This window comes from Chiloscyllium plagiosum, chromosome 24 (assembly GCF_004010195.1).
Source record: "Chiloscyllium plagiosum isolate BGI_BamShark_2017 chromosome 24, ASM401019v2, whole genome shotgun sequence".
In the NCBI taxonomy this organism is placed as follows: Eukaryota; Metazoa; Chordata; class Chondrichthyes; order Orectolobiformes; family Hemiscylliidae; genus Chiloscyllium; species Chiloscyllium plagiosum.
In genome coordinates, this window is record NC_057733.1 from 6,590,287 (window position 1) to 6,618,203 (window position 27,917).

General features: G+C 45.1%; 1 protein-coding gene across 2 annotated transcripts in view; it reads right to left on the reverse strand.

The window, feature by feature from the left end:
- The window catches only part of LOC122562005 (caskin-2-like), a 278,200-nt gene that overhangs the window by 117,059 nt on the left and 133,224 nt on the right, over positions 1-27,917 (reverse strand). For both annotated transcript variants that reach the window (XM_043714379.1, XM_043714381.1), the window contains one exon: positions 12,175-12,226. In XM_043714379.1, the coding sequence (XP_043570314.1) occupies positions 12,175-12,226 (52 nt within the window). The remainder of the gene's footprint in view (positions 1-12,174; positions 12,227-27,917) is intronic.

Below are 27,917 nucleotides of genomic sequence, written 5' to 3' on the forward strand. Positions count from 1 at the left end.
CAAAAGAAAAGAGAGAAACAGTGACAGGAAGCAAAAGAGAAAGAAAGACAAAGAGCAAATCACAGAAACAAGTTGCATCTTTCATTAACGCAGGATGCCCCATAATGTTTTCGAGATAATCAAATAGTTCCTGAGGAACTGCCCATGTCATAACTCAAAAAGGCACGGCAACCAATCTGTACCAAAGTCTCAAAGATCACTGGGATAATGTGAAAGATAGATATGGCTCAAAGACAATGGGGAGAACATCCCTGTTCTCTGAGCTAGTGCCATAGGAAGTGTTCTGTTCACCCCTTCAGAGCAGACAGGGCCTGGGTTTAGTGTCGGATCTGAAAGATGACACTTCCCCATGCAAAACTCCATGATAAGACTGCACTAGACTATCAGGTTGACTAATAGAATTAAAAGCCCAGGCATTACTTGTCACTGTGCTGTCAGTCAATGAGTTTAAAGTGCCTGTATTTACACACCATCCTTACAAAGTTAAATTCCAAAAGATTTTGAGAGAGTACCACAGGCCCCAGGGAGAAAGTACAGAAGCCTGAACACACGCACCAGCCGGTTTCAAAACAGTTTCTACCCTCCTGTTGTTAGAATACTGAAGGGACTCACAAACTCTTAACATTTGCCTGTACCTGTGTTTTTGTTTTTGCCGCTGTTTACCTATTATTTACTTAGCTATGCTACTTAACTCTGTGATCTGCCGGTATTGCTCGCAAGACAAAGCTTTTCACTGTGACACATGACAATAAATTCAATTCAATTCAATTCATCCATTGTCTGTGCCAATTCCACTACCTTGGTCCTAGCAGATGATTTGGGCTCCAACATCAGCTACCAGAAGACCCCAAACTCTCTTCCCAAACTGCTTCTTCATCAAGCTGAATTCCTGACTGGAACAGCTCAGGAAATTCAATAGACTGGTGAGTACATAAAATAATAACAGTTTTACAAAATACTTTTGAAAACAAGAATTTTATACTTTTACCTTGATGTAAGTTCATAATTATATACTGAATATTCCAATGCAGCTTACTGCAGTTCTGTTCTTGACGATATCTGGGGATGCATTAATTTTGGAAGTGTTAAAATGGGGTGACACTGGAAAATAATTTGGCAAGTTTTAGGCAGCTGCAGTAACTTACAAAGCTCTGGGCTTGAATTAGTTTGACTGGTGCAGAGATTGCTTTGAAAGCAGAGAGCCCATGTTTAAATTGTCCCAAAATACAGCATGCAGTGCAGGGACTTCATGAGGTAATGATGGGAACAGCAAATATGACATATTCTATTCTGCTGCCTGTAAAAATAACATGTAGATCTAACACTGTACTTCCTGACAGTAATTAGCAGAGGAAAGACTGGCTAGTTTACCCCTTGCTTTTTGCCCAGGATCTGAAGAACCATAGCCACTGAGGTGAACACACTCACTTCCAACACCTTGAGGGTTCACCTCAATAGGATCTGCTTCACAGCAGATAAGAGCTTAGTTAGCTAAATACTGTTTGTTTAGGTCTCTCATGCTTGCTTGAAAATATCACACCATCCTCCCCCTCTCCTGTGCACCACACTGACAATTGTCTGAAGGAAAATCTCACCACACTGTTTAAAAAACACAGCCCCCAGGCACCTCCGAACCGCACGCTAGGATAGTGACTGGAGAAAAGGAACACCATTATACTGCTGTCTCAGCTTGTGCTGTCTCAATGTAAACTACTTCAAATTCCACTCTACAAGCTGCAACCTGACTACATCCTACCTCACTTGCTTTAGCTGATATCTAAGCTCTGATAGACATCAGAAAAACAGCAGCCTAAAAAAAATGCCCGACTACAAATCTGTAAACAAGCCATTGCTCAACAGATCCTAGAAAGTTGGAGTTCTGCATCACCAGGAGGGGAGAGCAGAAAGCTAGCGGGGACAGATGTGAAGTTTAACTCGGTAGGGAAATCAGAAATGCATTCCTGCAACAGTGAGAGATTGGAAAGTGTTGATGTCCAAAGGGAGCTGGGTAACTTGGATCATGTATCACTGAGAATTAACATAAAAGGTGCAGCAAGCAATTAGGAAGGAAAATGGCACATTGGCCTTCATCACAAGAGGATTGAAGGAGAGCAGTAACAATGCCCAACTGCAGTTGTATAGAACCTTGGTGAGATCACACCTCACATATAGTGACACTGTTTTAGTTTCCTGAGTTTGCCATTGAGTGAGTTCAACAAAGGTTCACAGGGCTGATTGCTGGGATAGTGGGTTTGTCCTGTGAGGAGAAATTGGGAGACGGCGTCTGTACTCTCTTGAGTTAAGAAGAATGAGAGGTGATCTCACTAAAACATGAAAGATTCTTACAGAGTTGTGACAGGATCCGTCCCAGTCTGTGCAGTCCAGAACCAGGGGACACAGTCTCAGAGTGACACATGGATTACATTCAGGTAAGAGATTGATGGATTTCTAGATATTCAATATGGGAACAATGTGCAAAAATGGCATTGAGAAAGAACAGCCATGCTTTTGTCGAATGGCAGAACAGCCGTGATAAGGAATAGCAGCAGATGCAGGCCATTCGGCCTATGTCTCTACTTGCCCATCGTACCATCCCAGTCCCTCTTCCCAACTTCCCTTACCCATGACACTTTTATTATTCAAATTCTTCCTTTTAAAAGCTATTACAGATTCAGCCTTCTCCACTGTTTCTGTTCAAAGTGCTCCTGTTGAGTAAAAACATTTCTGCCTCACTCTCCAATTATTAAAGGCCCTCAGTCAGTATCTCCCTAATCGGCTCCGTCCTTTCTCATTTTGACACATCCGCATTAAGGGGTCAGCAGAGTTGCCTGCAGTAGACAGACAATGCCCAAGGAGTCCAAATATTACTACTTAAACTTTACCTAAAATATAAACTTGCCCATTTGTGAAGTCCAATCTATACTGTTAGTTACAACAAGCAACCAGACTGGTCCGAATGAAGACTAAAGACTTGCATTGCTATTTCACTCTTTCCTTCAATATTTCCCATGTCATCGCCTGTGTCCACATAAGAATTTTGATGAGGATTCAGTTTAGTTTATTCAAAAGACAACATCTCCTCAGACCTGCGCTGACCTGTCGGCCTGCATTGTCATGCCTCAGCCAGGGCTCAGCTGACTGCATGCTCAATCAAGACTGACCCTCCAGTACAGTGCCAGTAGGAAGGTGCATTGTCAGAGATACTGTTCGAGTGAGATATTAAATGAGGCTCCCATCTACCTGCTCAGATGGATGTAAACATTCCCATGGCAACATTTCCAATCAGAGCAGACAAGCTATTCCTGGCATCCTAGTCAATATTTATCCCTCAATCAACATGACATTATCTGGTCTTTATCACATTTGCATTGTGTGCGGATTGCCTGTTGGATTTCCTCCATTGCACTGTCCCTGTCTTTCAGCAAGTGTTTCATTGGCCGCAATGTGCTGTGAGATCAGTGGTTGTATAAAAGTGGTGTACAAATGCAGACCTTTCCTGTTTATATTCATCAGCGCTTAACACTCAATGCCGTGTTGTTTTGAAATGCAGTTGCTGCTTTAATCAGAGAAACGTGGCAGCCCATATGTGCACAGTGCAATCCCACAAAAAAAACGAACTTAATTGGCCTAACAATCCGCTTTACAAATGTTGATAAAAAATAAATAGTGGCTGGGATACAAGACAGAAATTCCCTTTCTCGCCTGCGATAAATCCTGTGTCCTGTGGGCGGCACGGTGGCACAGTGGTTAGCACTGCTGCCTCACAGTGCCAGAGACCCGAGTTCAATTCCCGCCTCAGGCGACTGACTGTCTGGAGTTTGCACATTCTCCCCGTGTCTGCGTGGGTTTCCTCCGGGTGCTCCGGTTTCCTCCCACAGTCCAAAAATGTGCAGGTCAGGTGAATTGGCCGTGCTAAATTGCCCGTAGTGTTAGGTGCAGGGGTAAATGTAGGGGAATGGGTCTGGGTGGGTTGCGCTTCGGCGGGTCAGTGTGGACTTGTTGGGCCGAAGGGCCTGTTTCCACACTGTAAAGTGATCTAAAGTAATCTAATCTAATCTAATCATCTGTGTTCACCTAAGGAGGTGGATAAGAATTCAGTTTAATGCATCACACAAAAGACTATGTTTCTCAGTCCTGCATTGGAGGGTCAGGCTGGATGGTGCATTCAAGTTTCTGTGCCCAGCAGCAGGGCCTGAACTCATATAACCTGGTGAGGCTAAGAGGACAGTGCAGCCACAGCTGGAAGACAGTAGGAGAATGCTGGGAATTAACTGGTCAAGCCAGGGGTATCTGCTGTAGAGGGCAGTCCTCCATATTGGCCCAGGGGTGTAATCATTGATAAACTGTGGACACCCAATTCTCTCCTTCCAGCAGTTTAACAAGTCGAGGTCGAGCCTGGGCTCAAGCAACAGAAAAAGAGCAATTTATGATTTCAATTTTAAATTAATGGTGTGGTCACTGTACAATTGGACTGACTGCCTTTCCCTGCTGGAACACAGTGACATTGCACCACTGCCCAATGGTGTACAAGGAGAGTACAAACACCCCTTTAAACATCAGATCGCTGGGATTCCTAACTCATGACAGAAGACTTCTTACGGGTTTGTTATTCATCCACCTCGACACAGTGAGCAGGAACAGACTCGCGGCTCGGCTTAAACCCTGTCAATTGAATTGCGGACGGTGTGCTTTCGTGAAATATTTTCAAATCTGACTCATTCACTTCAGGCAGCAGTTCACAGACAGACAGCACTGCCTCATCTCCCTGAATCACCATCAGCAAACTGCTGTCTCCCACGAGGACAAGCTGTCGATCAGGCTCAGGGTAAACCAAAGGCAAGAAGAAACTTTAAGGCAGCACCGCAATAAACAAAGACGGCCCAAAGACCTTCACAGCAAATTAATTACACTTTGGTGCAAAGGTACATGAGTCAGAAATATACATACAAGATCCCATGGCTCAATGTCTTTTCCCTAGGATGGGGAAAATCAAGACAAGGGGACACCTTTTTAAGGTGAGAGAGGAGAGAGATTTAAAAAAGACGGCAGGGGGGCATATTTTTTACAAAGAGTTTGATATACATACAAGATCCCATGGCTCAATGTCTTTTCCCTAGGATGGGGAAAATCAAGACAAGGGGACACCTTTTTAAGGTGAGAGAGATTTAAAAAAGACGGCAGGGGGGCATATTTTTTACAAAGAGTTTGGTTCACGTATGGATTGAACTTCCTGAGAAAGTGGTGGATGTGGGCACAGTTACAACATTTAAAAGACATTTGGATAGATACATGAGTAGGCAAGTTCTAGAGGGATATAGGCCAAGAGCTGGCAGATGGGACTAGTGTAGTTTGGGATTACGTTCGGTATGGACTGATTGGACCAAAGGATCTGTTTCTATGCTGTATGACTCTATGAGCAAGGGGTTGTTCCCAATGTGTGTGAAATGCCTTGAATGACACCACCGAGATAGATAATCCAGTCATCACACACTAATGTTTGTGGGATCTTGTTGTGCACAAATGTGGTGGTACACACCCCCTACTTGCAATGGTGGCTACATGTTAAGAAGCAATTTATTACTGAATCAGTCGTGGTTCAGTTGGAAGTGCACCCGCCCTCATACCATAAGGCTGAGACTTTTTGTGGGGTTGAGTGTAGATTAGATTAGATTTTCTACAGTGTGGAAATAGGCCCTTTGGCCCAACAATTCCACACCGCCCCTCCGAAGAGTAACCCACCCAGACCCATTCCCCTACCATATATTTGCCCCTGACTAACACACCTAACAATGTGGGCAACTTAGCATGGCCAATTCACCTGACCAGCACATCTTTGGATTGTGGGAGGAAACGGAAGTATCCGGAGGAAACCCACACAGACACGGGGAGAATGTGCAAACTCCACAGAGACAGTTGCCCGAGGCTGGAATTGAACCTGGCTCCCTGGTGCTATGAGGCAGCAGTGCTAACCACTGTAGCACCAAGGGACTGCTGCATTGTCAGACGATTCATGAAACCATAGCTCCAACTTTCTGCTCAGGTGGATTTTAAAGACGACCATGACACCATTTTGAAAAACAGCAGGGAAGTTATGCCGGGAATTATGGCCAATATTTATCCCTCGATCAACAACATTTTTAAAAATTATCTCATCATTATCACACCATTTGTTGGAGCTTGCTGTGAGCAAATTGATTGCAATGTTTCCCACATTTTAAACAGTGACTACCCATCAAAATTATTTCATTGACTGGAAAGTACTTTGAGGTGTCTGGCGATTGTGAGAAATTCTACATAATGTTTTTCAATTTCTTTTTAAGTACTCTCAGGGGCTAACGCTGCTCTATAAATGTAAAATTAAAAGAAATATTCTTACCCTATTCCTTTATGTGTTGGAGAGGAAGAGAAGCTCAATTCCAGCTGGTCAGGCTGGTACGTGTCAGGAAACAATTCTGCAAGTGAAGGCCTAACACTCTCAGGCTACACTCATACAGGCAGGTGATAACCTCATGGTATTATCGCTGGACCATAATTCAAGACCCAGGTAACGTTCTGGGACCTGGGCTCAAATCCCATCATTTGGGCACAAATGAAACATCTGGAATCAAGAGTTTAGGGTTGACTATGAAACTGTTGTCGATTGTCAGGAATAACCTTGCCACCTTTACCCGATCTACATGTAACTCCAGACCCAAGGCAATGTGGCTGATTCTTAACTCCCCTCTGGGCAATTAAGAATGGACATAAATGGCGGCCTCGCCCAAATCTCATGAGTCGATACAATCCCATCAGCTGCAGTGAGAGGTTAGACACAGAGATTGTTCTTGTCAATGGGGAATCTAAAACACAGGATACAGTCTCAGGATAAGAGAATGTTTATTTCGGAAAAGCAGGAGGAGTAGGGTTGTGAATCCTTTGGAATTTTCTCTCCTAAAGGGTTGCCAATGCCCCATTTACTGCGGCAAATAAAGGAATATGGGAAGTAGATGAGGAAATGGAATTGAATCAGATTGACCCAGATTATTTTGATTGGCCAAGCAGGTTCACGGGACATAATAGTTTACTTACCTCTGCGAGAATGACTTATATCCATGCAAAGTCCCTCTTTTCCTAATCTCCGCAGCCCCACCTCCCAAAGGAGCTCAGAATCTTCCGCTACTCCTCTGTTCTCTTGACTGACAATCAATGACAGACAGCCACAAATGTTCTTTCCACGGTGGCTCAGTGGTTAGCACTGCTTCCTCACAACGCCAGAGACCCAGGTTCGATTCCAGCTGCAGGCAACTGTCTGTGTGGAGTTTGCACGTTCTCCCTGTGTCTGCATGGGTTTCCTCCCACAGTCCAAAGATGTGCAGGTCAGGTGAATTGCCCATTGTGTTAGGTGCATTAGTCAGAGGGAAATGGGTCTGGGTGAGTTACTCTTCAGAGGGTTGGTGTGGACTTGCTGGGCCGAAAGGCCTGTTTCCACATTGTAGGGAAATCTAATCTAATCTCCTGCCCTGCTGTCTCCCAGCACTGATTCAGCTAACCGGGGCCCCATAGCAGAGAGATTAATCAGAACCACCAGTCCGTCTGGTCTCTGCTGCAGTCGGAGTCCTGCAGACAGAGGTCAGCACATTGACTGGTTTGTTCAGCAGCTGTCCTGGCTGCTTACAGCGTATTCCCACATCTGCAGTGAAACATGGGAACTGCAGCTGCAGCCCAGACCCTGTCCCAGCTGCTGAGGGAAAGCAGCCAGCAAGCCTTCAGGGCAGGCTCTCTTGCTCTCTGGGTCATTCCCATTTCCAAACAAGGTTAATGAGCGGTTAGCAGTTCCTCTCTACAGGTTCAACTTCTTTGCAAAGTGCACTCGATAACTGCAGTCTGGAGCTCTTTAATTTTGTTTTTAGCCTGGCCATGCATGCAAGATCATGTCAATGGCTGGACTGAATGGTGCCACAGTGACATTCTGAAAACAAATCATATTGGACTCTGTTTCCCGCTCCACAGAAGCAGCCACTGGTTTCTCCAGTACCTTGTGTTTTTTTTATTTCAGATTCCCACCATCTGCAGGATTTTGCTTTTATTTTAATGACCTGAGGGCATGGGGTTAAATCTCACCAACTGGTAATCTCAATAACTGATGGAATGTAGAATTCATTAATTGGTACATCTGATTTTGAAAGCTAGTTTCATGGTCACCATTAGCAAGACCAATGGTTATAAAATCCCATCCGATTCACTAATGTCCCTTAGGGACGGAAATGGGTCATCCTTACCTGGTCTGGCCTACATGCGACTCCAGACCCACAGTGATGTGGTTGGCTAATAACTGCCCTCTGAACCAGCCTAGCAAGCCACTCAGTCCAATGGCAATTTAGGATGGTAACAAGTATTTTAGATAAATGTGAGCTGCATTTTTTGGAAAGGCAAATCAGGGCAAGACTTATGCACTTAATGGTAAGGTCCTGAGGAGTTTTGCCAAACAAGACGTTGGGGTTTACAGTTCCTTGAAAATGTAGTTGTAGGTAGACAGGGTAGAGGAGGTGGTGTTTGGTATGCTTGCCTTTATTAGTCAGTGAGTAAAGAAGTTGGGAGATCATATTGTGGCTGTACAGGACATTGGTTAGGCCACTTTTGAAATACTGCATTCAATTCTGGTCGCCCTGCTATAAGAAGGATGTTGTGAAACTTGAAAGAGTTCAGTAAAGATTTTCAAGGATGTTACCAAGGTTGGAGGGTTTGAACTATAGGGAGAGGCTGAACAGACTGGGGCTATTTTCCCTGGAGCATCGGAGGCTGAGGGGTGACCTTATCTCGAGGTTTATAAAATCATGGGAGACATGAATAGGATCAATAGCCAAAGTTTTTCCCCAGGGTTGGGGAGTCAAAATCAAGTGGGCGCTGGTCTAAGGTGAAGGGAAAGATATAAAAAGGACCGAAAGGACAACTTTTTCACGCAGAGGGTGGTCAGTGTATGGAATGAGCTGCCAGAGGAATTGGTGGAGGCTGGTACAATTACAACATTTAAAAGGCATCTGGATGGGTACATGAATTGGAAGGGTTTAGAGGTATGTTGGCCAAATGCTGACAAATGGGAGTAGATTAATTTCAGATATCTGGTCAGGATGGACAAGTTGGACCGAAGGGTCTGTTTCCGTGCTGTACAATGCTATGACTCTCAGAGCTGGCCTTGCCAATGCTGCCCACATTCCACAATCGAATTAACCAAAAACCTCCATGTCATCTCCCTGATCAGCACTTCTTCCCATACACTTTTCTGGTTCCAGTTTCCTTTTAAACACATCTGCACTGCTCACTCACCTCCACAGTTCCTTCACACTCTCAGCAGTCCCTAAGCGCAGCGGTTTCTCCTGAATTCCCAATTGAATTTACTGGCGCCTCTTATATTAACGGCTCTTAGTTTTACTACACAAGCTGCCTTGCCCCAGCTGTTTCTCCAAATGCCTTGCCAATGTAATAATGACAAAACCCCTGCTCGTAAGAACATCCGAAGCAATGTCCTTCTGCAATCAGTCACGGGATGCAGGCATTGCTGGCTAGGCCAGGATTTATCACCCATCCCTAATTGCGCAGTTAAGAGTCAGCTGCATTGCTGTGGGTCTGGAGTCACACACAGGGCAGATCAGATAAGGATGGCAGTTTCCTCCTTAAAGGGCATTAGTGAACATGACATGTATTGAACAAATGATGATAGTTGCCACAGCCACCATTGTAGATGACCAGATTTTATAGTCCATCCAATTAACTGAATTTAAATTCACAGTGTTGCTATGGTGGGTTTCAACCCATACTCCCATAGCACTAGCCTGGGCTTTGGATGATTGTCCACTGACATTAGCACCATGTCCTGGACTCACCCTCACTGTAGCAGCTCCCTCTTGCGTAATCTTGTTCTATCTGTGCAGACATAACCTTGTATTCCTCACTCTGTATAAGCACCCTATGATCTGAATGTCCCTGTTTGCTACAATCCGCCTGTTCGGCTCACAAAACAAAGCTTTTCACTGCACGTAGGTACATGAGACAACAATAAAGCAAATCAAATCAAAACAAGATGTACTTGCAAGGACCACTGAAAGGCCAGGGTCACAGCTCCAGAGAGTACAGCAGCTTAGAGGAATCAAATACAAAATCAAAGTCTAATTTGGAACCTTCCAATGCTTTTGGAATGAAACGATGGGCAGGAATTGAATGAGGAGTCTGTAGTGATTGGAACAAGGCCAACCAGGTGGACCTCATATAATGTACGTTCTCTGGCTGGAGCTGCTAATTTGGTCCAATCAGGGAGCCCTGGCTGACAGATATTGACAAAGAGTCAGAGGTTCTGTTCATTCTGAGAGCTGGCTCTGAGGGAGCTGGGTTAGAGTGGTGCTGGAAAAGTACAGCAGGTCAGGCAGCATCCGAGCAGGAAAATCGTTGTTTCGGGCGAAAGCCCTTCATCAGGGGGTCAGGCAATACCCATAAAGCAAAGAGCTATTCTCCTCAACAAAATCACATCCACACTCGGAATTAAAACAAGACGGAACTCTAGAGAAGGCAGATTCATCAATTGGTTACTTTATCGAGCTCCTTGACTACTAAAGCAGAAGAAGGCAGCTAAAAATGCTGCAGGAGTACACTAGGTCAGTCAAGCAGGGAAATTACAGATTCAGGCTCCACGTGCCAACCCTTCACAGGAACCCGCCTCTCTCACAAACATGCCCTCCTTTCAGGCAAGTAACAGACCACCAGTTAGTGCCCAACAACTCTGTTTTCAGTTTGCAGAGTCACGTCCAGCAGTTTAACTTCATTAACTGGTCATCTGTGTCCTGGATCTGATCTAATCTAATATAATTGATTGTATTAGATTAGATTAGATTACTTACAGCGTGGAAACAGGCCCTTCGGCCCAACAAGTCCACACCGACTTGCAACCCACCCAGACCCATTCCCCTACATTTACCCCTGCCCCTAACACTATGGGCAATTTAGATTAGATTAGATTAGATTACATTACAGTGTGGAAACAGGCCCTTCGGCCCAACAAGTCCACACCGGCCCGCCGAAGCGCAACCCACCCATACCCCTACATTTACCCCTTACCTAACTCTACGGGCAATTTAGCGTGGCCAATTCACCTGACCCGCACATCTTTGGACTGTGGGAGGAAACCGGAGCACCCAGAGGAAACCCACGCAGACACGGGGAGAACGTGCAAACTCCACACAGTCAATCGCCTGAGGCGGGAATTGACCCCGGGTCTCTGGCGCTGTGAGGCAGCAGTGCTAACCACTGTGCCACCGTGCCGCCCACCCGCGCGGCAATTACCTCCACTGAATGTAGTGGTAACCAAACCCTAAGCCTATCTCCATTAGCCCAAAGAGACATGGGGAGGTTCAGCTGGAACCTCTAAGACAGAGTATTTTGACGAGCAATTGCAGTCAACGTACAGATCAGCCAGAATCAACTGAATGGTACAACAGACTCAAAGGGCTGAATGGCCACTGAGGGGCGGCACAGTGGCTCAGTGTTTTCTCACAGCTCCAGGGAGCCAGGTTCAATTCCCGCCTCAGGAGACTGTCTGTGTGGAGTTTGCACATTCTCCCCGTGACTGCGTGGGTTTCCTCCGGGTGCTCCGGTTTCCTCCCACACTCCAAACATGTGCAGTTCAGGTGAATTGGTTGTGCTAAATTGCCCCATAGCGTTAGTCAGGGGTAAATGCAGGGGAATGGTTCTGAGTGGGTTACTCTTCGGAGGTTCGGTGTGGACTGGTTGGGCCAAATGGCCTGTTTCCACACTGTAGGGAATCTAATCTTGTTTATCTATTTTGGATCCTTTGTGTGCTGTAAACTGAAGTCTGCAAGTTATGTCGGTTTCAAAGTCCAAGCTGATCACATCCCTCAGGGATTGGGTAACATAGGTCACACTCCAATTCTCACCGTGTGTTCAATGTTCACAAACATGGAATCAACAGGTCAGGTCTCATCGCCTTGTTACATGTAAACAAATCCCAGGAAAACGCTCTGTCAGGCTTTCCCCAAACAGAGTTGATGCCCTCTTCAGATAACCAGCATGGGCTGCTTAACGAGATTGAAAGTGTTGCCTGAGGCATTTTCCAAACCCGCACCACAGACTGATTTATGGCCCCGAGAGATGGCAGGGTTAATGTAAACAGGAGGATGTGGTACTCACCCATCGGAATCCTGGTAATTAACGTTCAACCGCTTTGTGGAGCCCAGCAGCTCTGTAACAGGAGAAAGGAGAACATGAATCACACTGGGGCAACACTAACTCAGACACAGTGAGACACAATAACTCAGAGCGAGACACAGTAACACTTTCAAACTGTTCGAGAAAGAGACTCACACACAATATCTCCATTAGAAAGAATCAAACAGTAATTCTGTTAGAGGGGAAGGACAGAGAGAAAGTGAGACAGGTGTTATGGGAGTTTGTGAGACACTGACTCCATTAGAGAGCCAGTGACAGACTTCATGGGGTTGGGGGGAGAAGGAGAGCGAGAGCGAGACACAGAGGGACAGAGAGACGGACTCCATTAGAGAGATGGTGAAAGAGTGTATTTCCAGAAGAGAAAGTGAGACATGCTAACAGAGAGAGTGACTATCTGTCAATCTGTTTGAGTGAGAATGGGTTCAGTATCTGCATTAAACAGAGGGAGACCGAGTGGACACTAACTGTGAAAAGTCTAGCACAGCATCCATAGGTGAGCTCTCTAAATCATGTGACAATGTTACCACACTGCACACAAAACTTTTCATTGTACCTAGGTACGTGTGACAAATATTTTTACTTGGCATTTTCAGGTTCCAAACTGAACCAGGAAGAACACAAACAGCAAAATAACAAAGACTGTATTCACACCCCACCCTCGTGTTGTCACCACACGGTTTTTCGTTTTTCTTAGAAAAGCCCTCCTGTAATAGCAGCTCACTGTAATAGCCCACCTGTACCCCCAGCCCCTCGTTCCCTACTGCCAACAAGCTCAAAATAAACCATAGCTTGGTGTGACGCCTTTCACTGAAGGGGTTTAAGGAGGAATACATTTCAAAATAAGGAAGTATTGTTAATCTCACACACTGGACATCGTGTATAGAACTGTACATAGTTCTGGAATGTTCTGTATCTCAGGGTGAAGTAGCACAATAGATTGACACCACAATTCCAGGCTTAAGAGGTGACTATGAGGAGAGGCTGAGCAAATTGGAGCTTTTTGGGATTCAGACAGGGGAAGGTGATTAAAATTAGGGAGCGTTTCAATCATCTAGAAGCAGAGATGGCATCTCCACTTCCAAGAGGAATGCACTAATAGGGAACATCATTTAAAGATGAGTCAGGAATAGAACAAATAACAAATAAGAAATGTTGTTAGCCAGACAGTGGGGAGGATTTGGAACCTGCTTCCTCACCGAAGTAGTTGAGGTGAATTCCCAAAGAGCAGGGGATGTTCAGTCTTTGAAACTGCTTGAGACACTGATCAACAGCACTCCCTCTAATGTTCTCACTGGCTGTACAGGTCTGCGAGGTCCATGAGTGGCAACAATTGCTGTAACTGAAGTCAATGTTGCAATCGGCATGGCCATGGAACATTAGAACAGGTATGTAGCTTAGAGAGAATGTTAATCAATTAATTTCTAGACTCTAATGTCTAGGGAACAGCATGGGAAAGGTCCACTGAAGTAGAGGATTGTATTAAAAGGTACATCAGGCTCGAGGGGCTGAATAGCCTACTCCTGCTCCTATGTTCTGCTCCAGAGTAGATACATTACAGGGAAATCTAGACAGGTTCAATGGAGAAAGGAATACTGACAAGGTTAGAGAAAGAAGCTTACACACACATACCAGCAGATTCAAGAGCAGCTTCTTCCTTGCTGTCAGACTTCTGAATGGTGCTCTCAAATTTTAAATGCAATATTGATCTCACTCTCTGTGCACCTTTTCTGCAGCCGTAACATTGCATTCTTCGCACTGGTCTATTACTGTAATGCACTTTGTATGGTATGGTCTGCCTGTACTGCACACAAAACGTTTCACTGTTACCCAGGCACATGTGACAATAATAAATCATATCAAATAGTGGGAGGGTGCTTGCGTGGATTATAAACAGCAGCAGAGACCATCTGAGCCTTTCTGTGCTATAAACTCACAAAGTTATTGCTGCTGAACCAATGCTGGGCTAACACCCTACAGGGCAAAGATCAAACCTGCACCTTGCTGGTCCCTACAGCAGATCTGCCCACTGCCTCTGAGAAACAAGCACATATCTTTGTTCAAATTGACGTATCTTTAAACATATTCCTGAGCAACGTTTTCATTCTTGCTGATCTTGAGAATTAAATGCAAAGCCTGTTGGCACCTTGTACCTAAAACCCTTGCAGATTAGATATCAAAATGAGATTGTCTGCCCTCTCAGATGGACACACCAAAGATTGCTCGAATTGTTTTTGAGGGTGACAAAAGGGTTTTCCCCGATGTCGAGATCAATATTTATCCCTAAATCAACACTGTAAAACAGGCAAATAAGCAACACAGTGGTAGTGCCACTATCTCTGAGCCAGGAGGCCTGCATTCAAGTCCCACCTGCTCCAGAGATGTGGAGTAGTTTTTTCTGAATGAGAAAAAAAAATCTATAACAGGTAATATCTGATCATCATATCACTGTTTGTGTGAGATTGTGCTGTACAACATTGGCTGCCCTTATTGACACGTCAGACATCCCTCAATGACTGAAAAGTGTTCTGGAAATTCCTGAGAATGAGAAGGTGCTGTTCAATGGCCTTGGAATTGTATCTTCCCTGCAGTTTCACTTGCCACAGTATCCAGGAAGAGAAACCTTTATGCCCTGGGGACTGTGGGACTTTCTTGGAGAGTTGGTAACACCATTGCCGAGGGGTGAGGAGCCAGGGCAGGATGACGGCCTGACTCCCGGGTGAGGAAGACTGGGCACTTGCCTGCCTGAGTATGCCAACCTTGCCAACCCCTCTGTACAGAAGCAAAGCTGTGAACCAAGTGGGGGTGAGGGGGAGACCTCAGGATGTGATACAGTTGCCAAATCTGAAGGAATTCCTTTTGTGTGACGGAGGAGCTAAGTGACAGCCCACTGGTCTAGAAACTAGTGATTTAGCTGGCTTCTTTGTGTTGAATGTAAGATCAGTGCAGTGTGCACTAATTCCACCCAGTTAATCATTACCTTTATTTTCATTAACTACGGGACAATATTACACAGAACAGTGAACTGTCTACAAACAAAGAGCAGCTTAAATCACTGACACCTACAGCGCTGCTCACTCGCTCCTGAAGCACGGACCCAATTCTCCAGTTCCTTTTGAAATGAACAGACTGCCTTGGAGCTAATCAAAATGATCAACCAGAAACCCCAAGTCTGAACTATAAAACGCAATCCAATTTCCTGCTCACCCCTTGCTCCTTTCCTGATATTAAGATATTAGTTCTTAAGGGTGCTCTGCTTTCCCTGGGCTGCAGGGGGGGGGGGGGGGTTTCTGGTGAGCTCAGTGTTGGATGCCCATCCCTAATTACTGTGGGCAAGGTGGTGCTGGGCAGATACACCCACAGCGCCATTATTGAAGTCAGCATTGTGATTCCATGGCAGTGAATTTGTTGAAATATTTAGGTCACGGTGTATTCTTAATCATACAGACTCAAAAGGCAAAGACCACCACCTCAACCTTAACTGCCCCCACATCTCCCAATCCCAACTCCCTGCACTCCAACTCCCCCAACCCCCAAATACCAACTATTCCCCATCCCCAATTCCCATTTCCCCATTCCCCCATCCCCGACTCCCGACTCAGCCCATCCTCGACTCCCTCATCCCCCAACCTCGATCATCCATTTGTCCAACCACCAACTCCCGACACACCCCATCCCCAAGATTCCCCTATCCTCAACATCTCCCATCCCCCAACCCCAACTCTGTCTGCCCATTGGTGGGGAACATCTGCAGCTCTGCCACTTCTGACTTGCACCTGGGCCCCACAGACATTGTGGCTCTGACACAGATAACCGGTCATACACACCACATCGTGATTGGGAGACGCCATTGTGGGACTGGGGTGGATAAAGTTAAAGTCACACAACACCAGGTTATAGTCCAACAGGTTTAATTGGAAGCACTAGCTTTCGGAGCGCTGCTCCTTCATCATGTGGTTGTGGAGAATAAGATTGAAAGACACAGAATTTATAGCAAGATTTGCAGCAAAACAGAATTTGCTATAAATTCTGTGTCTTACAATCTTATTCTCCACAACTACCTGATGAAGGAGCGTCGCTCCGAAAGCTAGTGTGCTTCCAATTAAACCTGTTGAACTATAACCTGGTGTTGTGTGATTTTTAACTTTGTCCAGTGCATCATATCTCAGTGCTAGCCTCCCTCTTGGCCAGGGAATATTAATGCTGCCATGGCACTATTCAAATGAACGTCCAGGTACAGGCAGGTTTCTGGTGCCTGGTCAATACATAATTCTGTACTAACTTTGATAATACAGCAGGGTGTAACAGGCTATTATTACAGCAGGGTTTAGTGGGAATCACTGCTTCATGGACTGTCACATTTCCTAAGCCACAACATTGAGGACATTTCACTGGCTATATCTGAATGGGTGCATTGGAAAGCATTAAAGTTGTGAAAGGTGCTATGTCAATCAAAGTCCTGACTGTTACAAGTATTCTGCAAGCTTCAAGTAATTTGAAGACAGTATGGTTGAGCTGTAAGCATAAGCATTTACCATCACACCTTACAGTGGCATTGGCCCTGTCGATTCAGCTGCCATGTATTCAGCCCTGGGGCTGGTTCAACCTGGGTCTTTCCTGCTGTACAGGTTTAAATCAAAGTAGTTAATAAGTGCATCCAGCAGCACTATTCCCTGTCGGCACATAGGGAGCCACAATGGTATAATTGCCCGTGCCATACTAGATTCTGCCACTCGGATGAAACAGTCCTGCCAAGAAAGAACTAAGCTGTTTACAAAGTGTCTCAGCTCTTCTTCTGCTGCTGAAGCCTTCACCAGCTTCTGTTCACCTCACAATTCAACTATTCCAGTCCCCTCACGGCCAGCTTATGACATTAAGTCCCATTCACCCATCACTGACCCATGATGGATCTTTCCTGCAGTTATACTTTTCCAGCTTCATAAAAAGGGTCAAAAACATTACTTTTCCAAAACGTAAAACCCAAATAAATGTGATTTGGAGACCATAAGTACAGGTCGCAGAGCTATTGTGGACTACAGACACAATCCATCGAGTCTACAGCAGCCAGAAACAGCCACCTAATTATTCTAGTCCTATTTTCCAGCACTTGGCACATAACCCTGTATACCTTGGTATCACACGGCCACATTTAAATATCTTTTCAATGTTAAGAGAGTTTCAGCCTCTATCACCCGCACGGGCACGTTCCCACTTCCTTCTGGGCGAGAAACGCTTTTCCTCACATCCACCCTGACCCTCCTCTAAATCTATACCTCAATCACTGATTCCTCCATCACGGGGAAAGGTTTCTACCCTGTCTGATGTCCCCCATAATTTTATACACCTCAATCACATCCGCCCTCAATCTCCTCTGCTCCAATGAAAAAAAACAAGTTTAGTGTCATCTGCAAACTTATATGGCTTCACTTTGACAAAAGGGTTTTCTGTGATTGACTCGCTTTGTAAGAGGTACTTAGGCACGAGGACTACCTCCCTCTTATGTATATATGTACGTTACATATTTCTACATGATAATATAGAGGTATCTCTATACAGGTAATCGAGAGAGACAATTGATTTTACAGTTTGACAATCAGCACTCCCAAAGCATGGGGCAGGTGAAGAGCTTAAGAGCCAAGTCTACCTCAGCCAGAAAAGGACTTGAAACACGGCTGTATCCACATATCACACTGAGCCAACTGTCCTCCCATTATAATAAAAAAACAGCATGTATAACATCAGGGGTGTTCAACATTCAATTCAAAAATTCTCATCTTTGCTTTCCAACCCCTCCTCAGTCTCAACCCTACCACCTTTTCCAACATTACAATCTCCTCAAATCCTCAGAGGAAGAGTGGTACTGGACTCAAAACCCGAACTGAATCTTTCTGCACAGGTGCTGCCATGTTTTCTCAAGCACTTTCTGCTTTTATTTCAGTTCTGTGAGATCTCGGCTCCCCTCCCAAGCTGTCCACTTGTTGTAATAGATCGAGTTTCCACTGCTCCAGCATCGGGGTCTGTGACTTCAACTACCGAAGGCTGGAGATTCTGGCAAACCCTTCTAAAAATGCTTCTTCCTTTAAAACACTTGCTTAAAACTGGCCATTCTAACTGAGCTTTTGATCACCACAGCATCTTCTCGAGTGTGTCACTGTCCAATTTTGATGCCATATGGATTGCCTTGCATTGTTTTTGTTATGCTGAAGGTGTTATATAAATGCAAGGTGCTGTTGCAGTGACATTGTAACCATTTTCAGGCATGCTTACTACAGTAAAAACTTTGGAGGTGCATGATTTTACAGGAGAAACACAGCAGAAGAAATCTTCACAAGCACATTTTACAATTATACTGCACACGTGGAGCAGCTCAGGGCATTACCCTGCGTCTGTGTGACTTGCACCACTCAGCACGACAGTGTGGCATCCCTCTGGTTTGTTGGATCACAACTTAAAGGCAACGGGAAAATCTCAGCAACTTTCGAGGTGCATGGCAAGGTAACTAACCAGCGCCACACCTAAACTTCACCTCAGCACAGAATTCTCTGCGCACGAGGCTTCCCCGCATTGAGTCGGGACAGACTGCCCTCAATATTGGTGGATCAGTAAAAGATTAAGTTATAGCAATTCAACACTCCCTCACTAATCAGTCAGGAGCACCACTAGCTGGTTGATCAATTGTCATTGTGAAAAAGCAGTCTTTGTCAATCCTCAGCAACCCAGTCTGGTGCCATTCTATACAGAGGCCTATACGGTTGCTAAGGCAACATGGTCTTGAAAGGTCATACCTCGTTGCTGAGCCAGTGAATTCATAATAGCTCATTTCACAGTTTCTAAGTCGATTGTGCTGCAATAGTCATTTCTCAATGACTGAGCTGTCGGCTTTTTTTTTAAAAAGTAACTTTTTCTCTGGAAAATACCTGCAGCCATTTCTTGTAGTGATTTCAGACCGAATCCTGAACCAACAGGAAACACTGGCCAAATCTGACAATAATTAAAAATTGGAATTGCTTAAGGCTCGATTCAAATCTTTGTGCCTCTAATGCCATACTCATGGGGAAAGGCCTATCATGCTGAAGGCCATACTTCAGTAAAGACACAAGTTCAGGCTGGGAAGCAGGTTACCAGAAAAACTGGGCTCCGTGACTACAACCAGGCCCTACAGATACACCATGGAGCCCTGCAGTCAACTGAATAAAGATCAGAGAGAGTGGAACAAAGCCTGACACCTAATCTCTGATCTAAACTTCCAGTCACAATAAAAGGCAGGAGTTCGACTTTGTGGAAGAAAGTCTAGATTCTGTGGAGGTTGCCACCTCTGGTCGGACATTTTCCTGGACTTCGTGATACCTGACCTCCTGTCTCTAACCATCTCACCCACTCTGCCATCACTATCACAGTCTCAATGCTTTCTTTTAAAAACACAACTAACAAAGAAGAGTTTCATAATTAAAGAACAACAGCCAACCATATAGGGAGGGGTGAGATAGACAAGGGGGGGTGGGTTGAGAGAGAGAGAGAGAGAGAGAGAGAGAGAGAGACAGACAGAGAGAGAGAGACAGAGAGAGAGAGAGACAGAGAGAGAGAGGTGCACCGGCAAAGTACAATTTCAAGGGTCAAGAACATTAAGTGTACAATATCAGAGGATTTGACGAACACAAGAAAAAAAGAATAAAGAACTGAGAATTCTGGAAGTCTAAAACAAACACAAGAAAAGCGCTGGAGAATCTCAGCAGCTCTGACAGCATCAGTGGCGACCAAAACATAGTTAATGCATTGGGTCCAATGAGTGACTGCAAAAGTGTCTTACAGACTAGTTCCAGGTATAAGAAAGTTCAGTATGAGGTTAGATTGAAGACTTTAGGACTATTCTCCTTGGAGAGAAATCCGAGAAGAGATCTTATAGAGGTTTTTCCAGATCATGAGCAGGCTGGGTAGAGTAGATCCAGAGAAGCTTTTCCCACTCATAAAAGAACAAGAGGGCATAAGTAACATGCAAATGAAGGAAGCGTGGTGTGGGAGAAAAGTGTTTTCAGTCAGCGAGCAGTTGGAGTGTGGAATGCCTGGAAATGTGGTGGAGGCAGATTCAACTGAGACATTCATTGGAAGATTATTTGGATAGAAATGGTGTGTAGGAATATGGGGAAAGGCAGGAGATTGGCACATAAGAACATAAGAAATATGAGCAGGCACAGGTCATCGGGCCGGTCAAGCCTGCGCCACCATTCAATGAGATCTTTGTGGACTCAGCTCCATTCACCTACCCGCTCATCATGAACCTTAAATCCTTTACTGTTCAAATATCTATCCGTCTTTGCTTTAGAAACGAGGAAGCCTCAACTGCTTCACTGGGCAGGGAATCCCACAGATTCACAACTCTTTCGGTGAAGACATTCCTTCTTAACTCAGGAGGGAATGGAACCTCCTGGCCTGGGCAGCATCCTCCTGCTCTGTAGCAATTCTGTGATAACTCGATGTATCTCTGTGTGATAATCCTACCCAAGTGTGTTCCCAGTGTGACCCCATTTTAAAGAGACTTTGTGTAACACTTTGGGGGAGGTGGGGGTGGGGGGGGGTGCTGGTGTTTGTTAGAAGTGAAGATTGGCTCAGTACAGAGGGAATTACTTAGACTGTAGGACCACTTCTTTCGAAGTTAAATAAAAGCCTCCCCTTCCACAGGCTTCTTTTGATCCTGAAATCAAACCTCAAGGATCTGCTTGTCAAGTTACACTGAGCAATGAGGCGGGGAATAAAAAGGAAGATTTATAGGGGTCTCATAGTTCAGGTTCCGGGGCATGTTATTGCTGCTTCAGAATTTGCAATGCCAAAATCCTGACCCCGAGGGAGACCTACAGAAAGCAATTAAGAGTCAACCACATTGCCTGTGGTTCTGGTGTCACATGTAGGCAAGACCAGGTAAGGATGGCAGTATCCTTCCCTCAACATTAGTAAACGAGATGGGAATTTCCAACAGTCGACAACAAACTTGCGACTGTCGTTAGACTCTTAATTCTAGATAGTTATTGAATTCAAAAACCACTATCTGCCATGGCAGGTCCACAGAGCCTGGGTCTGTGGATTAACGTTCCAGTGATAACACCACAAAGCCACTGCCATCCCCTTCAGTGCTCTTTGGTGACTTGTCATTTTTTTTTTGTTTCTGATATATACAAGCAATATAGCTGTATCTCTGAAAGGAATGAGGAGAAGGCCATTCAGCCCCTCAATCCTTATCTTTATCCATCCACCCACCCAGCTCAGATCTGCATCCCTCAGGGACAGAGGCAAAATCCAGAACAAGTTTTTGAGACAACTGCCAATCTATTCAGCAGCCAATGTTTCTTTAACAATTTAAAGTCGACTGTGTTCCTTTAGGTGAATACAAATTAGGAGCAGTAGGCCACTTAGCCCCCTAAGCCTACTCTGCCATTTTACTGTTAAGTCAGAGAGGGTTGTGCATCTTTTATAATAATCTAAAATCTGTAAGGTTCTGGCTGTGGGGAGCTCATCGATGAAATATCAGTCATGACAAAAAACAGTTTGTAGATCAGATTAATTCAGGTCAACAGGATGGTACAGGAGAAATTCGCTGACTCTGCAGATGCTTAGAGGCAGGAAAACAGTTTGAAAGCTTTTAGTAACAGCTCCAAAACACTGAGGGGTCAGGGCATAAAGGACGAGATCAGTCGGAGATGGGGAGTGGTTCGATAAACCAGAAGCCAGCTGACGGCTTCATCACATCTGGCCTCTCACACAACTGCTACTCAATCATGGCGAAAATTATCTCTGCAATGTTTTCCACTGCTCACTCAACTACTCATGGTGCCCCTCAGCAGAACACTGCCTCCTGCTGGCCCTTCTGATACTATTTCCAATGCCAGCCTTGGCAAATGGAGCAGGATGACCCTGTTTTGGGCAGTTTGCATATCCTGCTGTCAGAAAAACTCCTCTTCCCACACGACTGAACAGTCAGTTGGACATAGATCACAAAGTTACAGGAATGTTCTACACGAATCCAGTCCTGAAAGCACTAGGCCCGAGTTCTTCGGGCACAGGCTGCCCTCTTGTACCACATCCTTGTGGTCAATCTTCATGCAGCAGCAGCACTGGGCTGTTAAGCGCATCTAGTTCTCACCTGATTCCACACACACAGGATCTTGTGGTACAGTGGTAGTGTCTCTAGGGCTTGGAGGCCCAGATACAAATCACACCAGCTCCACATAGAGGTGTGCAATTACATCTTGGAACAGGTTGATTAGAAAGTTTAAAAAAAACCCACCACATTCACCTCTATCAGGGGAGAGTTTTCATTGACTACAAGTGGGTTTCTGCACACCACGGGAGCAATGAGACCCAATGCAGCTCTCAAACGGAGTGCTCTGATGGCAAGGTTGGGTATAGAATGTTGTCATCCTTTGTCAAAAATAAATTGTAACTGATTCTCCCTCCTTTTCAAAACTCTGACTCGGGGATAGATAACTTTACAGCAGCTAAACTGAACTGATTCACAAATTCTGGAATTCACAGAAACCCTACAGTATGGAAGCAGGTCATTCAGCCCATCGAGTCCACCCCAACCCACCTATCTCACCTACCAAGCTCCTTCCGCCCTCCCCCCCTAAATCCCCGTTGCCCTGCATTTCCCATGGCTAACCCACCTGACCTGCACATCTTTGGATTGTGGGAGGAATCCGGAGCACCCGGAGGAAATCCACACAGTCACCCGAGGGTAGAATCGAACCCTGATCCCTGAGGCAGCAGTGTTAATCCCTGAGCAACCGTGCCAAATTGAAAGCCGGTCTCAGTGACGGTGACAATTAAGCTATCAACAATTGTTGTAAAATCCACAATGATCTTTCGAGAAGGAAATGTACCATTGCTACCCAGTCAGGCAAACATGTGACCCAGATCCACAGCAACATGGGGTGACTCTGGACTGCCTTCAAACGATGGTGAGCAAATCACACAGCTCGAGGGCAATTTTTAAAAAAAACATTCACAGGTTGTGTGCATCACTGGCTAGGTCAGTATTTATTACTCACACATCCCTAGCTGCCCTGGAGAAGCTGCCTTCTGAACCGCTGCAGTCTATCTGCTGTAGGGTAGACCCTCAATGCCCTTAGGGAGGGAACTCCAGGATTTTGACCCAGTGGCACTGAAGAAATATATTTCCAGGTCAGGGTGATGGGTGGCTCAGAGGGGAATTCGAAGTTGGTTCCCATATCCACCCTGGATGTATGGTTCCCATATATCTGATGCTCTTGTCCTTCTAGACAGGAGTGGTTGTGGGTCTGGAAGGTGCTGTCCAAAGATTTTTGGTGAATTTCTACAGTGCACATTGTAGTTAGTACACACTGCTACTGAGCTGTGGTGGTAGAGGGAGTGGATGCTGGTAGATGATGTGATATCAAGCAGACTGATTTTCCTGGATGGTCTTGAGTATTGTGCTGCATCCAGCACACTCCTCAGTTGGGCCTCATAGTTGGTGGACTGGCTTTGGCGAGTCAGGCAGGGGAGTTACTCATTGCAGGACTCCTAGCCTCTGAACTGCTCTTATACTCACAATATTTATGCGGTGAGTCCAGTTCAGTTTCTGGTTATTGGTAACTGCCAGGATATTGATAGTGGGGGATTCAGTGACAGTTAAATCACTGAATGTCATGGGTCGATGGTTAGATTTGGTCTTACTGGAGATGGTCATAGCCTAGTATTTGTGTGGCATGAATGTTACTTGCCACTTGTCAGCCCAAGCCTGGATATCCTCCAGGTCTTGCTGCATTTGGACATGGACTGCTTCAGTATTTGAGTAGCCATGAATGGTAATGAACATTATGCAATCATTGGCGAACACCCCCGTTTCTGACCTTACAACGGAGAAGTATTTGATGAAGCAGCTGAAGATGGTTGGGGCCAAATGCTGGCCTGATCACCCTTGGCCATACCCCATGAAAGAATTACACATTTAAAAAAAAGCTATTAATACCTCCGAGTCAGAAGCAGATGGGACTTAAAGCACAAAAATTCAGGCTGGCCTCTGCAATGCGTGCTGATGGAGGGCCACACTGTTGGAAGTCCCACCTGAAAGACATTAAATGGAGGCTCCATCTGCCCTAATTGGGGCGAGGTAAATTCCTACACTGCTCCTTGAAGGAGAGTAGAGATGGTATCCTGATGTAACGGCCAACTTGCTATGTGCAGACTGTTTGCGACATTCCCTATTTTAGAAATCCTCTAAAAACACAACAATGATTCTGAGGATCTTTGAGACATCCTGATGTTTTGAAAAGTACCATTTAAACGCACGTCTTTTTTTTCTTAAACACAGAAGGAACACTACCCACTCAAAGAATGGAAAGGAGATAGCAGTAACAGATTGTAGAAACTTGTGAATTTAGTGTTGGATGTGAGACTGTTGGCTGCAGTCATTAACATTAGTTACTACAACTGCAGGCTGTATCAAAGCTCTTCCATTAGGATTAGTAACAGCACATCAACAACAATCTTATTTACTCGGTGCCTGTGGAGATTAAGCACCATCCATATTAAGTGGATTATCAGGGGCTCCAGAGGACTCTGTGCGAGGGAGAAGAGCAGTGAGCATACTGCAATGGGGTCCTGTGAGAATGCTATGTGCCAGGTCAGCTCGATTACCTTAATTCATCTTAAAACACCGGCGTTACCCACGTACTACTTTCTGTGCCAAAGTAAGGGCTTCCCAGGGAAGAGTCTTTTCACAGTAAGCAGCACTGTCAGAGATGTACCCCTTGCACAGCAAAGATGTCTGATTAGCCCTTGCACGCAGCGCTGAGGGAGCACTATACTGCCAGAGGTGAGAGGGTAAACTGAGGCCCTCTCAGGTGGATGGTCAGACAACCCTGCGTGTAAAGAATGGGGTCCTTCCCCCTGGTGATATTTATCCCCAACCAATATCATTAATAGCAAACTGCCTGCCTTATCTCAGGGACTGCACAAATTGACTTCCCAGTTTCCTCCTATCAAACAGCAAGCAGTATGTTACTCCATCTTTGGTAAAGTACTTTGTGAAGTCCTGCAGAAATACTACAAAGTGCACCATTACAGCCTGGTGTTGGGGAACCAAACACACTGTTTGCAGTTTCGAGCCAGTCTCAGTTACAAAGGGAGCCAGGCTGAATAAGGCTTTCGAAACAGCCTGCAGTTGACTGAGGGGAGGGGAGAGGAGGGAATAGCAGGGGTGGCCTCCTTCTTACACAAAGTTTGTTCTGTTTCAAACACTTTTGCGTCGACATTGTAAGCAACCCACCGGCAGATTCCTGCCTTGTTCTATTCAAGACAAATTCCTCTTCCCCCACACCCCATCCTTTGTCCCTTGTACAATAACTGTGCTGTTTCACGTTCTCTCCCAGTTAACCTCCCTCCCCTTCCCATCCTCAATCGGAATTCTTAGTCAACTCAGTGAAGCAACGTTCCACAAGATTAAAGAATAAGAAAGATCAGTTTCAGTCAGAAAAGCTCCTCTACATTTTCTGAAGAGCTTTTCATGGGTTAGTTTGGCAGCACTGAGCCCACTCCCCTCTGCAGTCCGAAGTCCCAATCCAGACACTACGATTCCATGACTTGAGCACAAATTCTAGGCAGAGTTGGCCAGTGCAGTAAGGAAGGGCAGCTGACCTGTCTGAGAAACAGTGAAGGTAGAAATATTTGTCTCTCAATCACCATCACCAAAAACAAAGGGCAGATTGTTTGGAATGACCACACTGCTGTTTGTGGGCGGTTCCGGTGTATAAATTGTTAGTTGTGTTTTCTACATTACAATATCAAGCTTTCAAAGGTATTACATTGGCCAGTAAGCACTTTGTGAAAACCTTAGTTTGCAAACGGTGCTAGAGAAATGCAAGCTATTTCCTTGAAGTGGTTGGTTAACTGACAAACAGTGCAACTTTGTGCCAGAGATGTCTTCAAGTTAAATAAATGTGTAAGATGAATACAATAATAGCATCATATCAGAGCTGAAAGGATTACATTGTGAGGATTACACAACATCAGGTTATAGTCCAACAGGTTTAATTGGAAGCACACTAGCTTTCGGAGTGACGCTCCTTCATCAGGCGAGCGTCGCTCCAAAAGCTAGTGTGCTTCCAATTAAACCTGTTGGACTATAACCTGGTGGTGTGTGATTTTTAATTTTGTACACCCCAATCCAACACCGGCATCTCCGAATTGTGAGGATTGGTTGCAATATTACAAACCCTCCACTTTAGAAAATTGAGGGAGGGTGGGATGAATGTGTTTAAAATTATAAAGAGGTTTGAGAGAGTCTATACAAACAATATCAGTAAAACACATTATCTGGTCATTTATCACACTTTTTTTGTGGAAACTTATTGTGCAAAGCTCATTCTCATACTTTGCAGCAGCAACAACTGTTTAAAAAAAAAGATTGACATTGGTTGCAAAGTGTACTGAGACATTCTGAGGTTGGGAGAACTGCTCTACAGATGCAAGTTCTTACAAACTCCAGACTTTTTGCTGCATATGTATATCTCAGGCATTTACTTGACTTAACATCAGCGTTATATGAGATGATCATTCCATCATTAAGTCGGAGTGGTAATGGGATGTTCGCTGATGATTGCACAATGTTCAGCACCATTCAGTGATGTCTTTGATGCTGAAGCGGTCAAGATCCAAATGAAGCAACACTAGACAATATCCAGATTTGGGATTACAAGTGGCAAGCAACATTGTCTGACACTGTGTGGCACGAATGGCCATCTCCAAACCAGATAGGATCTAACCATTGCCTCTTGATATTCAATGACATTATCATCACAAAACACATCACCCACTGTCAACATCCCGAGGGTTACCATTGAGCAGAAACTAAACTGGACCAGCCATGTAACTGGCAGCATCTGTAAGGAGAGAAAAGAGCTAACGTTGAGTCTAACTAACCCTTTGTCAAAGCTTGACAAAGGGTCAGTTAGACTCGAAACGTCAACTCTTTTCTCTCCTTACAGATGCTGCCAGACCTGCTGAGATTTTCCAGCATGTTCTCTTTTGGTTTCAGATTCCAGCATCCGCAGTAATTTGCTTTTATCCAGCCATGTAACTAATGTGGGTAGCAGGTCAGAGGCTGGGAATCCTGCAGCGAGTAACTCACCTCCTGACTCCCCTAAGCCTGTCCATCATCTACAAGGCACAGGTGTGGCAGAATATTCTCCACTTGCCTGGGTGAATACAGCTCCAACAATACTCAAGAAGATCAACACTGCTTGGTTGGCACCACATCCACCACCTTCAGCCTTCACTCTCTCCACTACTGACACTCATTAGCAGCAGCATGTACTATCTACAAGATTCAGTGCAGCAATTCACCAATGTCACTTTTACAGCTTCCAAAACCACCTCTAAAAGTGAATAAATGGGCACACCATATGGTTCCTCCCAATGTCGCACACCACCCTGACTTGGGAGTAGATCGCTGGTCCCCTCAGTGTTGCTGAGACACCTGGCACTCCCTCCCTCACAGCTTGGTGGGATTGCAGTGGTTCACAAAGTGCATCATCACCACTTGCTCCAGGATGGGCAGTACACGCTGGCCCAGTCTGAGATGCAATGATCCTGTGAACTATTAAAAAACCTGACATCAGTCAATGCGTTAGAGAAAGCTAATATGGCACATGATTTAACATCATGTATTCGGAAGTTGTAAGTGCAGTCCATTTATT